We start from the raw sequence: 13,683 nt of genomic DNA on the forward strand, positions 1-13,683 counted from the left end.
ATAATATAATTTTGATGAAATTAAATTATTTAGCGTATTCCCCAAAAATAACAGTATTTTGTGAAGTAGTGCATATATAAGGACTTCTAAAATAAGAAATTTCAAATCTAAGAACGTCTAGGAACATTATTTATGTCAAACTCTTGAATTTCAAACTTTTAAAGTTGAAGTTTAAAAGTGTTTTACTTCAATAATTTTTTATTCAAACCTGATTCAAGTGCTCAATAATTTACATGTATAAAATGGAAGCTTCTAAAAACTTTTATACCGAACAATTTTTAATTTAATGCAGTTAAACTTAATATATATTTTTTTAAAACTTTGATTAATTGTAGATTTAAAAGATTCAGATTCAGTTCCAAAAACATAAATCCACGTTACCATTTTCAATTTTTTTAAACTTTGCACTTCTTAAATTTAAAGTTAAATTATTTTTATTGTAAACAGTTTCAGAATCCTTAAAATGCTTCCAAATTTTATTTGAAAATCTTGAATCATCTGCATGTTGTTTTACATTTTTTCCAAATTTCTAATTTACTTTTGAAATTTTTTCAGAACCTCTAAACATTCTTAAAAATGATTCCAATTTTTGCTCATTTTTTTTAATTCTGCCCAATTAAAAAAAAATGTCCTTAAAATCTTCCACATTCAATTTTGATAATTTGGTCAATCTTTCTAAATATTTTTGAATATTCACTTAAAAATAACTTTTCGAAATAAAAAATCATTTTCAATTTTTGTAGGAAATGTTTTTTATTCTTCTGAAGCCTTTCAAAATTCTTAAAAAGCTTCTAAATTTTTAGTAGGACATCTGCCAAAATCTGTATTTTGTTTTGAATTAGTACACGCAGACACTTTGTTTAAATTATTTTAAATCATTTCAAATTTTTAATTGAATTTGAATATTTCCAAAACTTCTAAATATTTCTTCAACTTGAATTCTTTCTAAGAATAATATATATATTAAATTGTTAGTTATATATCAAAATTTAAAAATTTGACTTACAAATAAATTATTTTTAACTAGAACAATTAAAACTGTAACGTTCAAAATTTAGTTTTTGTTATTAAACTATAATCACTGATTTTAAATCAACATTTAGACATCTCTAAATATTAAGTAATTCTTATTTTTCTGAATTACAAAAAATCAAATTGAATGGTTTAAAAATTGAATATAATAGACTAAAATACTATGTGATTTTAATAAAAGCTTTTAATTATGAATACATTATTTTGAATTTCTGTTATAATTGAAAATAGTTTATAAAGTTTCAATCGGGCGTTTACATTTGTTTAACTAATAAGACTTTTCAACTGAAATAGTTTACATAATTTTTAACGTTAGGAACTGTAAATTATAAAATTGCGAACTGATTCTGAATCGGATTGTAAAATCAATTATTATTCAATTTATAAATCTTAAAGAACAGTTCAATTTTAAAAATCATTATTACTTTATATTCACAGTTGATCAAATAAAAATATTTTTCAAATCTAAAATCTATAATTTCAAAAGCGGCTAATTTTTAATGGCTTAGGTCTTTAAAATTGCATTTTTAAATTCTTTAAATTAAAATGTACACTTAAAAATTGAAATTTAATATAAAAAATGTTTCTATGTGGAAGATTTTCGAAATACGCATTCTAAACTGAATGATATCATAATTGAAAAAGATAACAATTTAACTATAAATTAAAAAATGGTTGAAATCACAGTTGGACAGATTTTTTTCTATAAATTTGTAAAATTCCCGGTCAAAAAATAAATTTAATGGCATTTCCTGGTCTCATGAAATTCCCGGTTTCCCGGTCCAGCGGCTACCCCCTGTCAAAATTTGAGTGGCCATATTCTATATTACCTCAAGACTGAAAGAGCTTCGTCGATTCCATGAGCCGTTTCTCCCTCGAGGATGATTCTATTAAGATTTTCTTCGATCGGCTTTTCTTCTTCTTTCTTCTTTCCAGCGACTTGATTCCGCTTTTCTGTTTCTGCCATAATTTCCGCTCTGGTCAATTTCGCCAAAGGTTGTTTTCCACCTATTTTTATTGTAGACAATTCTTTCTCCAACAGAGCTTTAGCATCTGCTTTCTTTTGCAGTTGTTCTAGACGCTTTTTCTCCTGTTCCTCCTATGTTCAGAATGTGCAAAATTCATGTTACGAAAATTCTTCATAATTTGCGAAAAGGTTTCTGCGACGAAAGGTATTCTCTGATAATATAATATGCAATTTTTCGCTGTTTTCAAGAAAATCGACGTTGAAATATTCACTACAAGCTATATAGAGTTTGGCGAAACATAATTTAAATCGTCTGATATCTCTGGAAGTAGCGCCCACGGCTTCATACCAGAAAGTTGATATAAATGTGATTACTTCGAGGCGTCCTAACGGTAGGGTAGTGGGTACCAACGCACGCGACACGACTTGACGGTACTTAACCACAAATAAAAGCAATAAAAAAATAACTGAGAAGTTAGCGCTAGAAAGTCTTGCTCGCGTAATTGAGCAAGATGAGGCTAGAAGTTGGCCAAAACTAAAAGGTGCTCACTCACTTCATCAAATCATGAAAGTTCTATCTCGGGCGAGCAAAGCATGAAGGTTGCCACTTCTCGCGTTTAGATTATAAGCGAGAAGTGGCACCTTCATGCTTTACTCGCCCGAGATAGCACTTTAATGTTTTGATGGAGCGAGCGAGCACCTTCTAGTTTTGGCCAACTTCTAGCTCCATCTTGTTCAATTCCGCGATCTAAAACTTTCTAGTTCTTACTCCTTGGTTAGCTTTTTATTGTTCATATTTTTGGATAAGTATCATCTAGTCGATCGCGTGCGTTGGCATCCTATCGTTAGGACGCCTCGATTTGTATTCATAATGTTTATCAATTATTTTTAAAATTAGAAGTATGATTGAGGATGTTTAAACGAAAAATTGTTCATTGAAAAAAAAAAATAATATCCTCCAGATGAAGTCGTTTTGTTTACTAATACGCTTAAAAAGAACTTGTTTTTCTAAAAACTCATCGTTTTCTGATAAAATACGTGCTTTAAAAAACCTTGTTCATACTTACGATTTCGAATATAATTTTTAAACAATATTAATAGAATTAGTAACATTTATAAAATATAAATCTGCTTGCGAAAAAATATGTTCAGCTTTTCCGTGAAGAGCATTACAAAAATTCTTATAAGCATCATTTTAAAAGATTATTTAAGGAACCTATAACATTTTAACAAATAAACAATCAAATAAAAAAAGTGAAGGTAGCAAGAATCGAACACGCAGCTTTTCCGCTATGAGGCGGAACCGTTAATGCCTGAGATGCCGGCCTATTTAAAGTATGTTTTGTCAAACTCTATATTGCTTATGGTGTATAATTCAATGTAGATTTCCTAGAAAACGGAAAAAAATATATATTACTTCTTTGGGAAATTCATACTCGATTTTCATTACAAAAATTATGAACTGAAGATAAAATTTAAAATTGCCGGTCTTCCGTTGTTAGTAACAACACTTTTGCGTTACCTGCTTTTGTTTTTTCTTTAATAGTTGTTTGTCGTCATCCTGCCAGGCTCTGTCTTCGGCTTCTTGTGCTTTTTTTGTGTTTTCAGCTTCTTTCGCGGCTGCTTTTCGAGCTCGAGCCACTACAGCCTTGCTGTTCTCGCCTACGAATTTTTTCGGCATTCTTGGTCTGCAAAAGTGTTATTAATTAATTTTGTCAAAAAAAATAGTCCGGTATCAGTACAAAAAGAGCTGCCTTTAGGTAACAGGCCACCCTTAGACCTCACGGCTGTCAAAACAAAGAATTTACCGTTCATAATCCTCTATAGGATTATTTTGATGTCGTGACGGATTTTGAAGTTTCTTTTACAGAAATTCTCAGAATAATATTTATGATCCGCACTCTTCGATTTTCCAATCTAATTTTATGCGCAACAATATAATGACAAAATTAGCAATCTTAAGTAATATTATTTTTTATCTAAAAGAAAATTGATTTAAATGCACTCGCTATTGATTAGAACTCAACCATACTTGTCACACAACAGAGCAAAATATTGCAAAATAAATGAATTTTGAGAAAGATACCTAAATTTTCCACTAAAAAATATGATCTTTTTACAAAAAATGGAATAGTTAAACTTTCAGTAGAAAAAATTAATTTTCAAAGGACATGAGATTTTCAACAAAATAGTTCAATTTTCAACCAAAGTGATAAATTTCTCAATAAAATTATGAATCTTTGACTGGAATAGTTATATTTTAAACCAAAAAGAAGAATTTACAACTAAAAAGATGAACATTTAACTGGAACACTTGAGTTTTCAACCAAAAAGATAAATTTTGAAACAAGAATATTAAATTTTAAATAAAAAGATTAATTTTCTATCGAAAAATACAATTTTGCAACAAGATACTGGAATTTTAAAACAAAATAGTTGAATTTTTAATTAGGAACACAAATTTTCAACAAAAAATGGAATCTTTAAATGAGATCGTTGAACTTTCAAATTAAAAAATTAATTTGAACTAAAAAAGATAAATTGTCCAAAAAAACTTGAATAATTAAATTTAAAGTTAAAAAAATTAATGCTTTACCAAACAGATGAATTTTCAACTATGCAATTTTCAATTGGAATAAGTAAAATTTTCAGTTTAAAATATCGCTTTTAACAAAAAAAACCAACTTTCAAATAATAGTTACATTTTCAAAGAAAATGATGAATTTCCAAATAAAATTGGTAAATATTTAAATTGCATATTGAGTCATAAACCAGAGATGAATTTTTAACTAAAATGATGAATCTTTAACTAGAATAAATGTATTTCTGACCAAAGAAATTAGTTTTTAACCAAGAAGATTAATTTCTACAAAAAAAAAGAATTTCTAACTAAAAATGATCATTTGAAAAAAATTGAATAATTAAACTTTAAGTCAAAAAATGAATGCCCAACCAAATAGATCAATTTTTAACTACAGTTATGAAATATTCAACTGAAATAATAGTTATATTTTCAGTTTAAAAAAAATCATTTTCAACCAAATCAAACAGCTCATTTTTCAAACAACTAAATTAATTTTTATTTAAAACAATAAATCATTTTAAAAAAATCATTTTTATAAAAGAGTGTAACTTTCAACTAAAGAGTTTTATTTACAATCTAAAAAATGAATGTTTAATTAAAATGATAATTATTTATCTAGAATAGCTGAATTTTTAACCGAAAAGAAGAATTTTCATACAAGAAGATTAACTTTCAAAGAAATAGATAATTTTCTACAAAAAAAGTCGATTTTTTAACAAAACATTGAGATTATCTGAAAAATCTAAGATCCATGAAGCGTGAAATAGTAAATAAATTCTCAAAATAATGAACACACTTGTATGTACGGCAACTTCAGATAAAGTAGAAATTACTTTTCTAAATTGATCCAAATGATTAAAATACTGAAAACTTGAAATTTGCTACGATCAGAAGTAAAATTCCGGGTTTTAAAAATAAATTCCCAGTCTCCTGGTTTGTTAATTTTTTTTTTTACAAATAGTGCGATTCAAAAAAGCGTTCTTCACACCTGTGGGCCTGCGCGGACAAGGGCAGGACGCTAGAGAATGGTGGACGAGTACAGGTTAATAAATTATTTAAATGTATAAGTTAATTATTATAAACAATTTATGCAACTAAATACTTTAGTGTATCAATTTGTTGTAGAAGAAAATATTTTGTTTGAAAATCATTGTAATATTTTATTAGAATGGACGAATGTAATGTAATTGTAATGTAGCGAAAAATTGTGATTATTTAAAAATCGATAAAAAAACTTATAAAGTGATCAAAAATTTTTCAATATATTAGGTGTTATGGGCAGACCAATTTACATAGTAGAAAAGTTAATGTTTGGATAATTGGTTGAGAAAAAAATTTTAATACAAAATTGCGATGTACTGGAATTAAAAAAAAAAGTTTTTCCGTCGACAAATGCGCGAACAATGAATTTGTTTATTAAAATTCTTGCAAAAATCATCAAATCTATCAAATCATAATCAATTTTGCTTCAATTATTATGAAGTTCCTAATTAAAACAAATGAAATAGAAAAAAAACTCATTTTTATGTCGATAAATTACTAAGTATTTCATATGCTTGTAAAATTGGTTTATAATAATAATAAGAGTAATCTTAAAAGAAATCTCCATTAAAATATAGTTTCCAAGTCAATTTTCTTGCAATACAACTTTAAAAAACGTTAAATGAGTGAAAATGATGAAAAACACACTTTCAAAAAATAATTTGTCTATTAAAATTGGTTCATTATACCATTATTGAACATTTTCAATTAAGTAATGTCACGCAATGAAGATTAGGCGATTGCAAAAATGTTTATATTATTGCCGAACACCAATCAATATTTGTCGGATATTTTAAACCAAAAACATTTTTTTTCCACTGTGCATCGTCCCGCCTTGAAAATTTTCCGCTTCTTATAGGTATTTTTCAATATCAGAATTGACAATCAAATACAAAAATGCAAGCAACAAAATACGTGTATTCTATTGATAATAAAAATTCCGAGCCACTGTATCAAGCCTAAAAATTTGCCACCAAGGCCTTTTTGTACTCTGATGTAAATACGGTGCTGAGTAGAAAATTTGGCATGATTTCTTCCTGATTGTATTTTATGTCAAATCATTTATTTTCTTCCTTCAAATTGGGAAACAACTCAAATGTCTAAATTTTAGTCTAATTTTATGAATGTGAACATCTTTCCTTTATTTGAAATTTTGCGGCAAAATTAGGTTGGTGCTCCTGTTGCGCAAGCGCATATCAGAGAATAAATTTCTGAAGTTTAAGGTTAAGAACACAGTAAATGGGTAAATGTTATTGGCGTTATTGGTAACATCAATGATACACTCTTATTGCGAAAAGTATGACAGTCTGATGATGAAGTTACACATTAATCAATGTCACTTTTTATGAGGAATTTATGCTTCTATACAAATAAAGCCCTACATGCTCATACGCAGTTAAACACAGTGCGAGAAATGCCCAAGTCGGGAAAGAAGAAAGGAGGGAAGTCAGAATCAGCGAAGCAAAATGACGTAAGTAAAAGTTAATTTTGGTACTTACTAGTCCGAGATTTAAAAAAATATATGAATTTTCGGACGTTCTCTGGCACAATCACCTGTTGAAGTGTAAATTTTGCATTTCCACGAACCGTATTGTGACTGCGATACGATCGTGTGGAACTCGTGAATCAGTCAAATCAGAAACTCCGCCTAGTCTGCCAACCTAGTAAAACTAAATCTCATATCGATCGGCCAAATGCTTTTTTTTTAATTATAGTTATAATTATTTATTTACAAAATAGTATTTCACAAACAATAATGTTAGAATGTAAAATAATGTTATTATATTGAGGGAGGGGGAATGTAGTAATAATAAATACCTCAAATGTAGATTAAAAACATAATGAACAAAATGTTAATACCAAATAACTCTTTTTAAATATTTGAATCTTTAAGTTAAAATTTAAAACGTTTGAAGTTGTTGAAATTTCGAACTAGTGCTGCGCAAACTTGAAGCACGAAGCTCTGTTTGGCCCTGCTATCGTAACTGAATTTCAAATTTATATAAAAAAGGACTGAATGATATGCGTTGAGTCTTTATTTCTTCTGCCTCAATCATTTGTTATGATGAATTAATCCAGATAAACATATTAACATGATATTTAAAAATAATTAATCGAAATAGGTTATATTTTCAGAAATAAACTCAACTTAAAGTGTATTATTTAAATTATATAATAAAATCTCAGTACTTTTTCTTATTTTTTACTGTTTTTCAACATATTAATATTAAAATTTTATTATTTTGTTAAAAGAAATTTTTAGATAAATTTATACATGAAAGTATAAAATATTTCCAATAATTATTAAGAAATAGCAGGGGTATTCAGAGCACATGACGCCGAGTATGTGAACAATTTGCAATAATTTTTGTTTATTCGAATTGTCAGCATTAATCATTTTTATTCTTCCGAATTACTATTATCCCATAATTTTAATATATCCGAGTTACTCTTTTACAGAATTTTTATTTTTCCGAATAATTTTTGTTTGTACAAATTTCCATTTGGAATCATTTTTATTTTGCCGAATAACCATTTTACATGCATAATTTTTATTCTTTCTAATTTTTATTTGCTACAATTTTCATTTTTCCAAATTACTATATGGTATATTTTTTGGGCAATTTATCATTTGCAATCATTTTAATTGGTTCGAATTTCTATTTGATATAATTTTCACTTTGGCCGATTATAAATGTCCGGACAATGCGTACACTAACTTTAATTTTTTCGAATAACCGTTTACCATAATTTTTATTTTTTAAATGATTCATAATTAAAGTAAAAAATTTCTGAACAACAACATTCTACGTTGGAAATACTTAAATTTAGATAATTTAAAACTTCAATCGGTAAAAATGTATAATTTCAAATGAAATACCTTAATATTTGAGCTATTTTTAATGGGTTTTTTGTTTCTTTTCGAATCTGCAGAATTCTTATTGTTTTTAAGTTAGAATTATTTAATTTCGTATGTTTAATACTTACACATTTGATGTTTGAAAGCCTAAAAGTAAAATGATATTAATTATTTTGATGAGTTCTCATTTTAATTGATTCCAATTGGAAACTGTAATTACCTACAATTTTGAATATTTTATTTTGAAACAATATAATGTATAAAAAACTCTTCATTATTTTTATTGCCCATTATAAACATTATAAGATTAATCTCTTTGAATAATGTAAAAAAAAACAAGATTTCAAATATCTGGAAAGAAAACTGCAGAAAAAAGTTTAACAAGGGTCAGTGTACGTCAGAAAGATCAGGATCTTTTGAAGTGACCTTTCTTTTTAAAAAATGCATGGAGACTCTATTGGGTCCCAAGATATCGTCATTTGGGAGGAAATGCACTTTTTTCGTTCAAAAATGTTCAGAGCTTTCAATTTTGGTCCGATTTTGAATTTAAAATAATTAAAGTTCATTAAATTCTGAAGAGTTTCTTTAGCTTTTGCCAAATTGTCGTATTATGGGTAAATGTCAGCATTTCTCTTTTTTCATTTCATATGGATCATGTAATACTGACTTTTAGACAAATCAGCTTCCTCTATCAACGTCAAAGCTTGTTCTGATGTGTAAGGAATCGAGAAGTCATTGATATTATCATCTTCATCGAAAAATAAAATTGAATTCGTGAATTCTGATACTTTCTTCCTATCACATAGATTTAGCGAGCGTAAAAAAGCCTCTCTTATTTCGATGTCAGTATATTTTCCCCGTATATCCATTAATTTCCTTCGTTTTGTCGAAGTAGAACATTCTACAAAGTCACCCGAGTTTGGCGTTCCGCATTTGTCATTACTTTCAGGTTGAAATTCCACGATAAAATATGTGTGTAACCAACCTGCAAACTTGTTGTCGAAACAAGCTATAATAAATGCTGAACTCTGTCATTTTCTTTTAAAATGAGGAATAAAATCATGATTTAATTTGTTTTTAACCTTTTCGAATTGTTTATCATTCAAATTAAATTCTCTGTTTAAATACTGCGCCAAATCTTTCACACCTCCATTGGAATTAGAAAAAAAAATCGGATAGGGTCTTTTTGAGAACTTTTAAAGTATCCATTTTGTCTCATTGGAAAACCATTTATTGGAAAAATATTAAACCCAACAAATTGTTTTACGATTGCCTTACATTATTTAGTTCCTATATCTATTATTAACACAAAATCCCAGAATTAGAAAACGAAAAAAGTAAAGAAAACAATTATAATGTAATGCAGAAAAGAATATCATTGCGAAAAGAAAACTCTCAGTCAAATGCACATATTTCTGAAAGAGAATATTGAAACAACGGACAGTTAAGAAGAATTATATTTCTCAATTTTTCATTTGAAGGAATCACTTTATTTGCTACGTGCAACTATCGAAATATGACATTTTTTATCTCATTTGTTTATAAATATCCAGATATTCAAGAAAATTTAGATTTGATAAAACCTTAAGTTTAAATATATTGTCAAAAAAATTGGTAATAACAGTGGTTATTTTTAACTTTTCTAATATTTTTGTGACTAGCAGTCATTCGTCCAATAGCTTAAAACATTTCCAGTGCAGAAAAGATTTTCTATGCGAAAGAGCCTAAATTTTGAATTTGTTAACAAAAATTTAAATTGTTATATCTTATCAAATATTATGAAACATTTATTATTTTAAGGAATACCTGAAGTCGTTCTGGTGATTGAAGGAAAGTTTAATTTGAAAAAATCTCAAATTTTAATATTTTGCCACAAGAATTGTTTATAACAATGGTTATGATAAACTTTTAAATTAGATTTTTAATTAAATGACATTCCTACATTAATATGAAGCACTTTTAGCAACAAACAAGTTTTTTTACCGATAATAATACTATTTGTTTATAACAAATACATGAAATAATAAACAAATTATTTATATTATATGAGCCCTAAACATTTATTTAAGACAATATAAAGTTTTCCTCTACAGTTATTAAAGCGTAAAAAATGTGTATGTACAGAAATTCAGATTCTCCATACTTTAAGTAGGAAAATGATTAATAAACAAATAGAGGAGACCAAAGTTCGGAACGTATAGCTCTTTAGAATTGAATGAACTTTAATTTTGTTTATATTCAAAATTGGACCAAAATTAAAGGCTCTGGACATTTTTGAATGAAAAAAGTGTATTTCCTCCCACTGTGCGCCGCCCGTCCCTTTACTGAGTTTTCGGTGTCGCGGTCCGCGAGCAAACGAGTTTCCACTGCTCGCGAATCGTGACACTGAAAACACAAAATCATTTTATCGATATTATTAGATAGTTTTTTACATTTTTTCAAGCAAAACTAAAAAAAATTGATTGTATTATATTCTTAAAGATATAAATTCTCTTCTATTTTGTCCAATTTTGATCAAAATCCCATTATCGTTTCCAGAAATATTGAAAATTCAAAAAAATGTGACTCCGAAATTCCACATGGCATCACTTCCACAATTTTGAAATTTTTTAAAAATTCTTTGGATGTAAAATTTCTTTCATATAACATTATAATTTTACCAACTTTTATCAAAATCGAACGACCAGGAGCAGATCCCGACATTTTTGACGCGTACTGACCCAGAAACAAAAACTCAAAAATTATTTTATTATTTTTTCGACAATCGGTTTATTGGCTTAGACTACTTGTTCCTCCCTATCCCGTGTCCTTGTATAAGATTTTGGTCCAGTTCAACCCGAAAGTAGATTTAGGAAAAAAAGTCTGTGCATACGGGCGTAAGTGCCACGATGCTTGCTGGCGTAAGTGCCATGCTTTACAGTGTGGTGTCACTGCGACTTCATTGATTTTCAGAGCACGTGTCGATTCTGGTTTTGTGAAGTTTGAACTTAAAAAATTATGAATTCTTGGAAAGAAAGAGCATTTAAGTTTTTGTTTAAAGTTAGACTGCTGTGGGCTAGAATGAAAGTAGGAATCAGAATACTATTTATTATAGCAAGCTACGCGCCGGTTGATAGTGATCCTAGAGAAGTAAAAGACGCCTTCTGGGACACTTTAAATGACACAATAAACATCTGCGAACATGGGGAAAGAATAATTCTACTAGGAGACATGAACGGTTGAGTGGGCATCCAAAATCAGGATACGGAAAGAGTATTAGGTAATTTTGGGGATCCAAGAACAAACTATAACGGAGATAAATTAGTTGGTCTATGCTTAGAAAGGGGTCTGTTTATTACAAATACTTGGTTTAGGCATAAAATGATCCACACGTACACCTGGTCTAAAGGAAATAGTCGCAGTATAATTGACTTTGTTGTTGCGGATGAAAGACTTAGAGAGTTAATCAAAGATACAAGGGTCATGAACGGTCCTGAATGCAATACTGATCATTACCTTCTGATCTCAAAAATTAACTTAGATCGGGGTTGGAGAAAAAGGAGACCCAAGAAAGCAAAACAAAAGCGAATCAAAATTGAGAACCTACAGAAACCGGATGTGCGAATAGATTTCCCAAATAAGATAATCGAAAGCATAGATAGGGCAACATGGGAGGACCGTATAAAAAACAAAGATTTAGAGGGCGCCTGGACAATGTTACGGGATATCCTTGTTAGATGCGCAATCGAAGTGTGTGGTACCGCAGTTGTAGGAAGAATGTCTGGTGATGCGTGGTGGAATGATGAAATTCAGGCTGCCCAAAAAGCAAAAAGAGAAGCGTACAAGAGAACTTTGAACATCGCAGGTTTTAGCAATGAGGAAATCAGTAGACGTAGAAATGATTATAGACGCAAAAACAGGATACTTAAACGATTAGTTAAAGAAAGTAAAGATACAATTAGAGCAGAAGAAGAGATAAAAAAATACAAAACGATTTTGAAGGAAGCAGGAAACTACTTTATAAAAAAATGAAAGGAAACAAATGTACAGACATTGTCAACATGAGAAATAGTAGGGGGAAATGGTATATGATGCAGATGGAATACTAGAGGCTTTCAGAGACTATTTTAGGAGACAATTCGGAGATGAAGCTATAGGACACCACAACTGCGATGTTGAACACGATGCGTTGGGAAACTCAATTGAAAAAGTCTGTGTAACTGAGGTTAGGGATATAATTAAGAACTTGAAAAACGGTAAGGCTGCCGGGGTATGTTTCGAGATGGGAGACGTCCCAGACGATTGGAAAGAAGCGATTATAGTACCAATATACATGAGAAAGGGAGATAAAAGCGAGTGCAATAATTACAGAGGGATTAGCTTATTAAGCACCGTAAGTAAAATATATTCAAAAATACTTATTCGTAGGGTAATGAAAATAACAGAAGCAAAGATTTGGGAAGTCCAAAGTGGGTTTATGCCAGGAAGGTCATGTACGGATCAAATATTTAGCTGAAGGCAAATAACATAAAAAAGTTTGAGAGTAGGAAAAAAAGTTTTCTGTGCATTTGTTGACCTAGAAAAAGCTTTTGACAAGGTAGATAGAAGTATACTTTGGGAAGTTCTGAAAGAGTATGGAGTCAATGGATGGATCCTACAAGCTATAAAAACAATATATACAGGTAGCAAAGCGAGTGTAAGAGTGAATGGGAAACTGAGTGACTGTTTCGATATTATTCAAGGAGTTAGACAAGGATGCGTTATGTCTTCATGGTTATTTATATTATTTATGGACAAGAGTTTAAGAATGGCTCTCTTCGACGAAGAGGATGTGGATCTCGAAACAGTAAGGGTACGAGGATTAGCTTTCGCAGATGATAAGGTTGTTATGGCAGAGTCTATCGAAGACCTACAAAGAATGTTGAATAAACTAGATGCAAGCATGAAGAGCATGGGCTTCAAAATTAACGCAAATAAAACAAAAACTATGGTGTTCGAAGGAAAGAGTGAGAAAACGCTATGCAATATTTTATTAAATGATGAGAGAATTAAACAAGTTGATAAGTTCGTATACCTTGGTAGCTTATTTACTAGGGACGGGAAGATAGATGAGCAATAAAATAGACGAATAAATGAAGGTAAGAAGGTTATTGGTAGAGCAGGTCCCCTTATCAGAAGTAAAAATATATCAAATAAAGCTAAAATGGCAATACATAATTC

At 29.3% G+C, this 13,683-nt stretch overlaps 2 protein-coding genes across 3 annotated transcripts in view; one reads left to right on the forward strand and one right to left on the reverse strand.

Moving 5' to 3' along the window:
- The window catches only part of LOC117170133 (coiled-coil domain-containing protein 124), a 10,072-nt gene extending 2,799 nt beyond the window's left edge, over positions 1-7,273 (reverse strand). Inside the window, exons 1-3 of the mRNA XM_033356673.1 lie at positions 7,124-7,273; positions 3,522-3,687; positions 1,863-2,131 (exon numbers count right to left, since the gene is read on the reverse strand). Of these exons, the coding sequence (XP_033212564.1) occupies positions 1,863-2,131; positions 3,522-3,680 (428 nt within the window). The 5' untranslated portion in view covers positions 3,681-3,687; positions 7,124-7,273. The remainder of the gene's footprint in view (positions 1-1,862; positions 2,132-3,521; positions 3,688-7,123) is intronic.
- The window catches only part of LOC117170134 (UPF0235 protein C15orf40 homolog), a 7,745-nt gene continuing 923 nt past the window's right edge, over positions 6,862-13,683 (forward strand). For both annotated transcript variants that reach the window (XM_033356674.1, XM_033356675.1), the window contains exon 1: positions 6,862-7,095. In XM_033356674.1, coding sequence (XP_033212565.1) covers positions 6,958-7,095 — 138 coding nt within the window. In that variant the 5' untranslated portion in view covers positions 6,862-6,957. The remainder of the gene's footprint in view (positions 7,096-13,683) is intronic.

Source organism: Belonocnema kinseyi, chromosome 3 (genome assembly GCF_010883055.1).
Source record: "Belonocnema kinseyi isolate 2016_QV_RU_SX_M_011 chromosome 3, B_treatae_v1, whole genome shotgun sequence".
NCBI lineage: Eukaryota > Metazoa > Arthropoda > Insecta > Hymenoptera > Cynipidae > Belonocnema > Belonocnema kinseyi.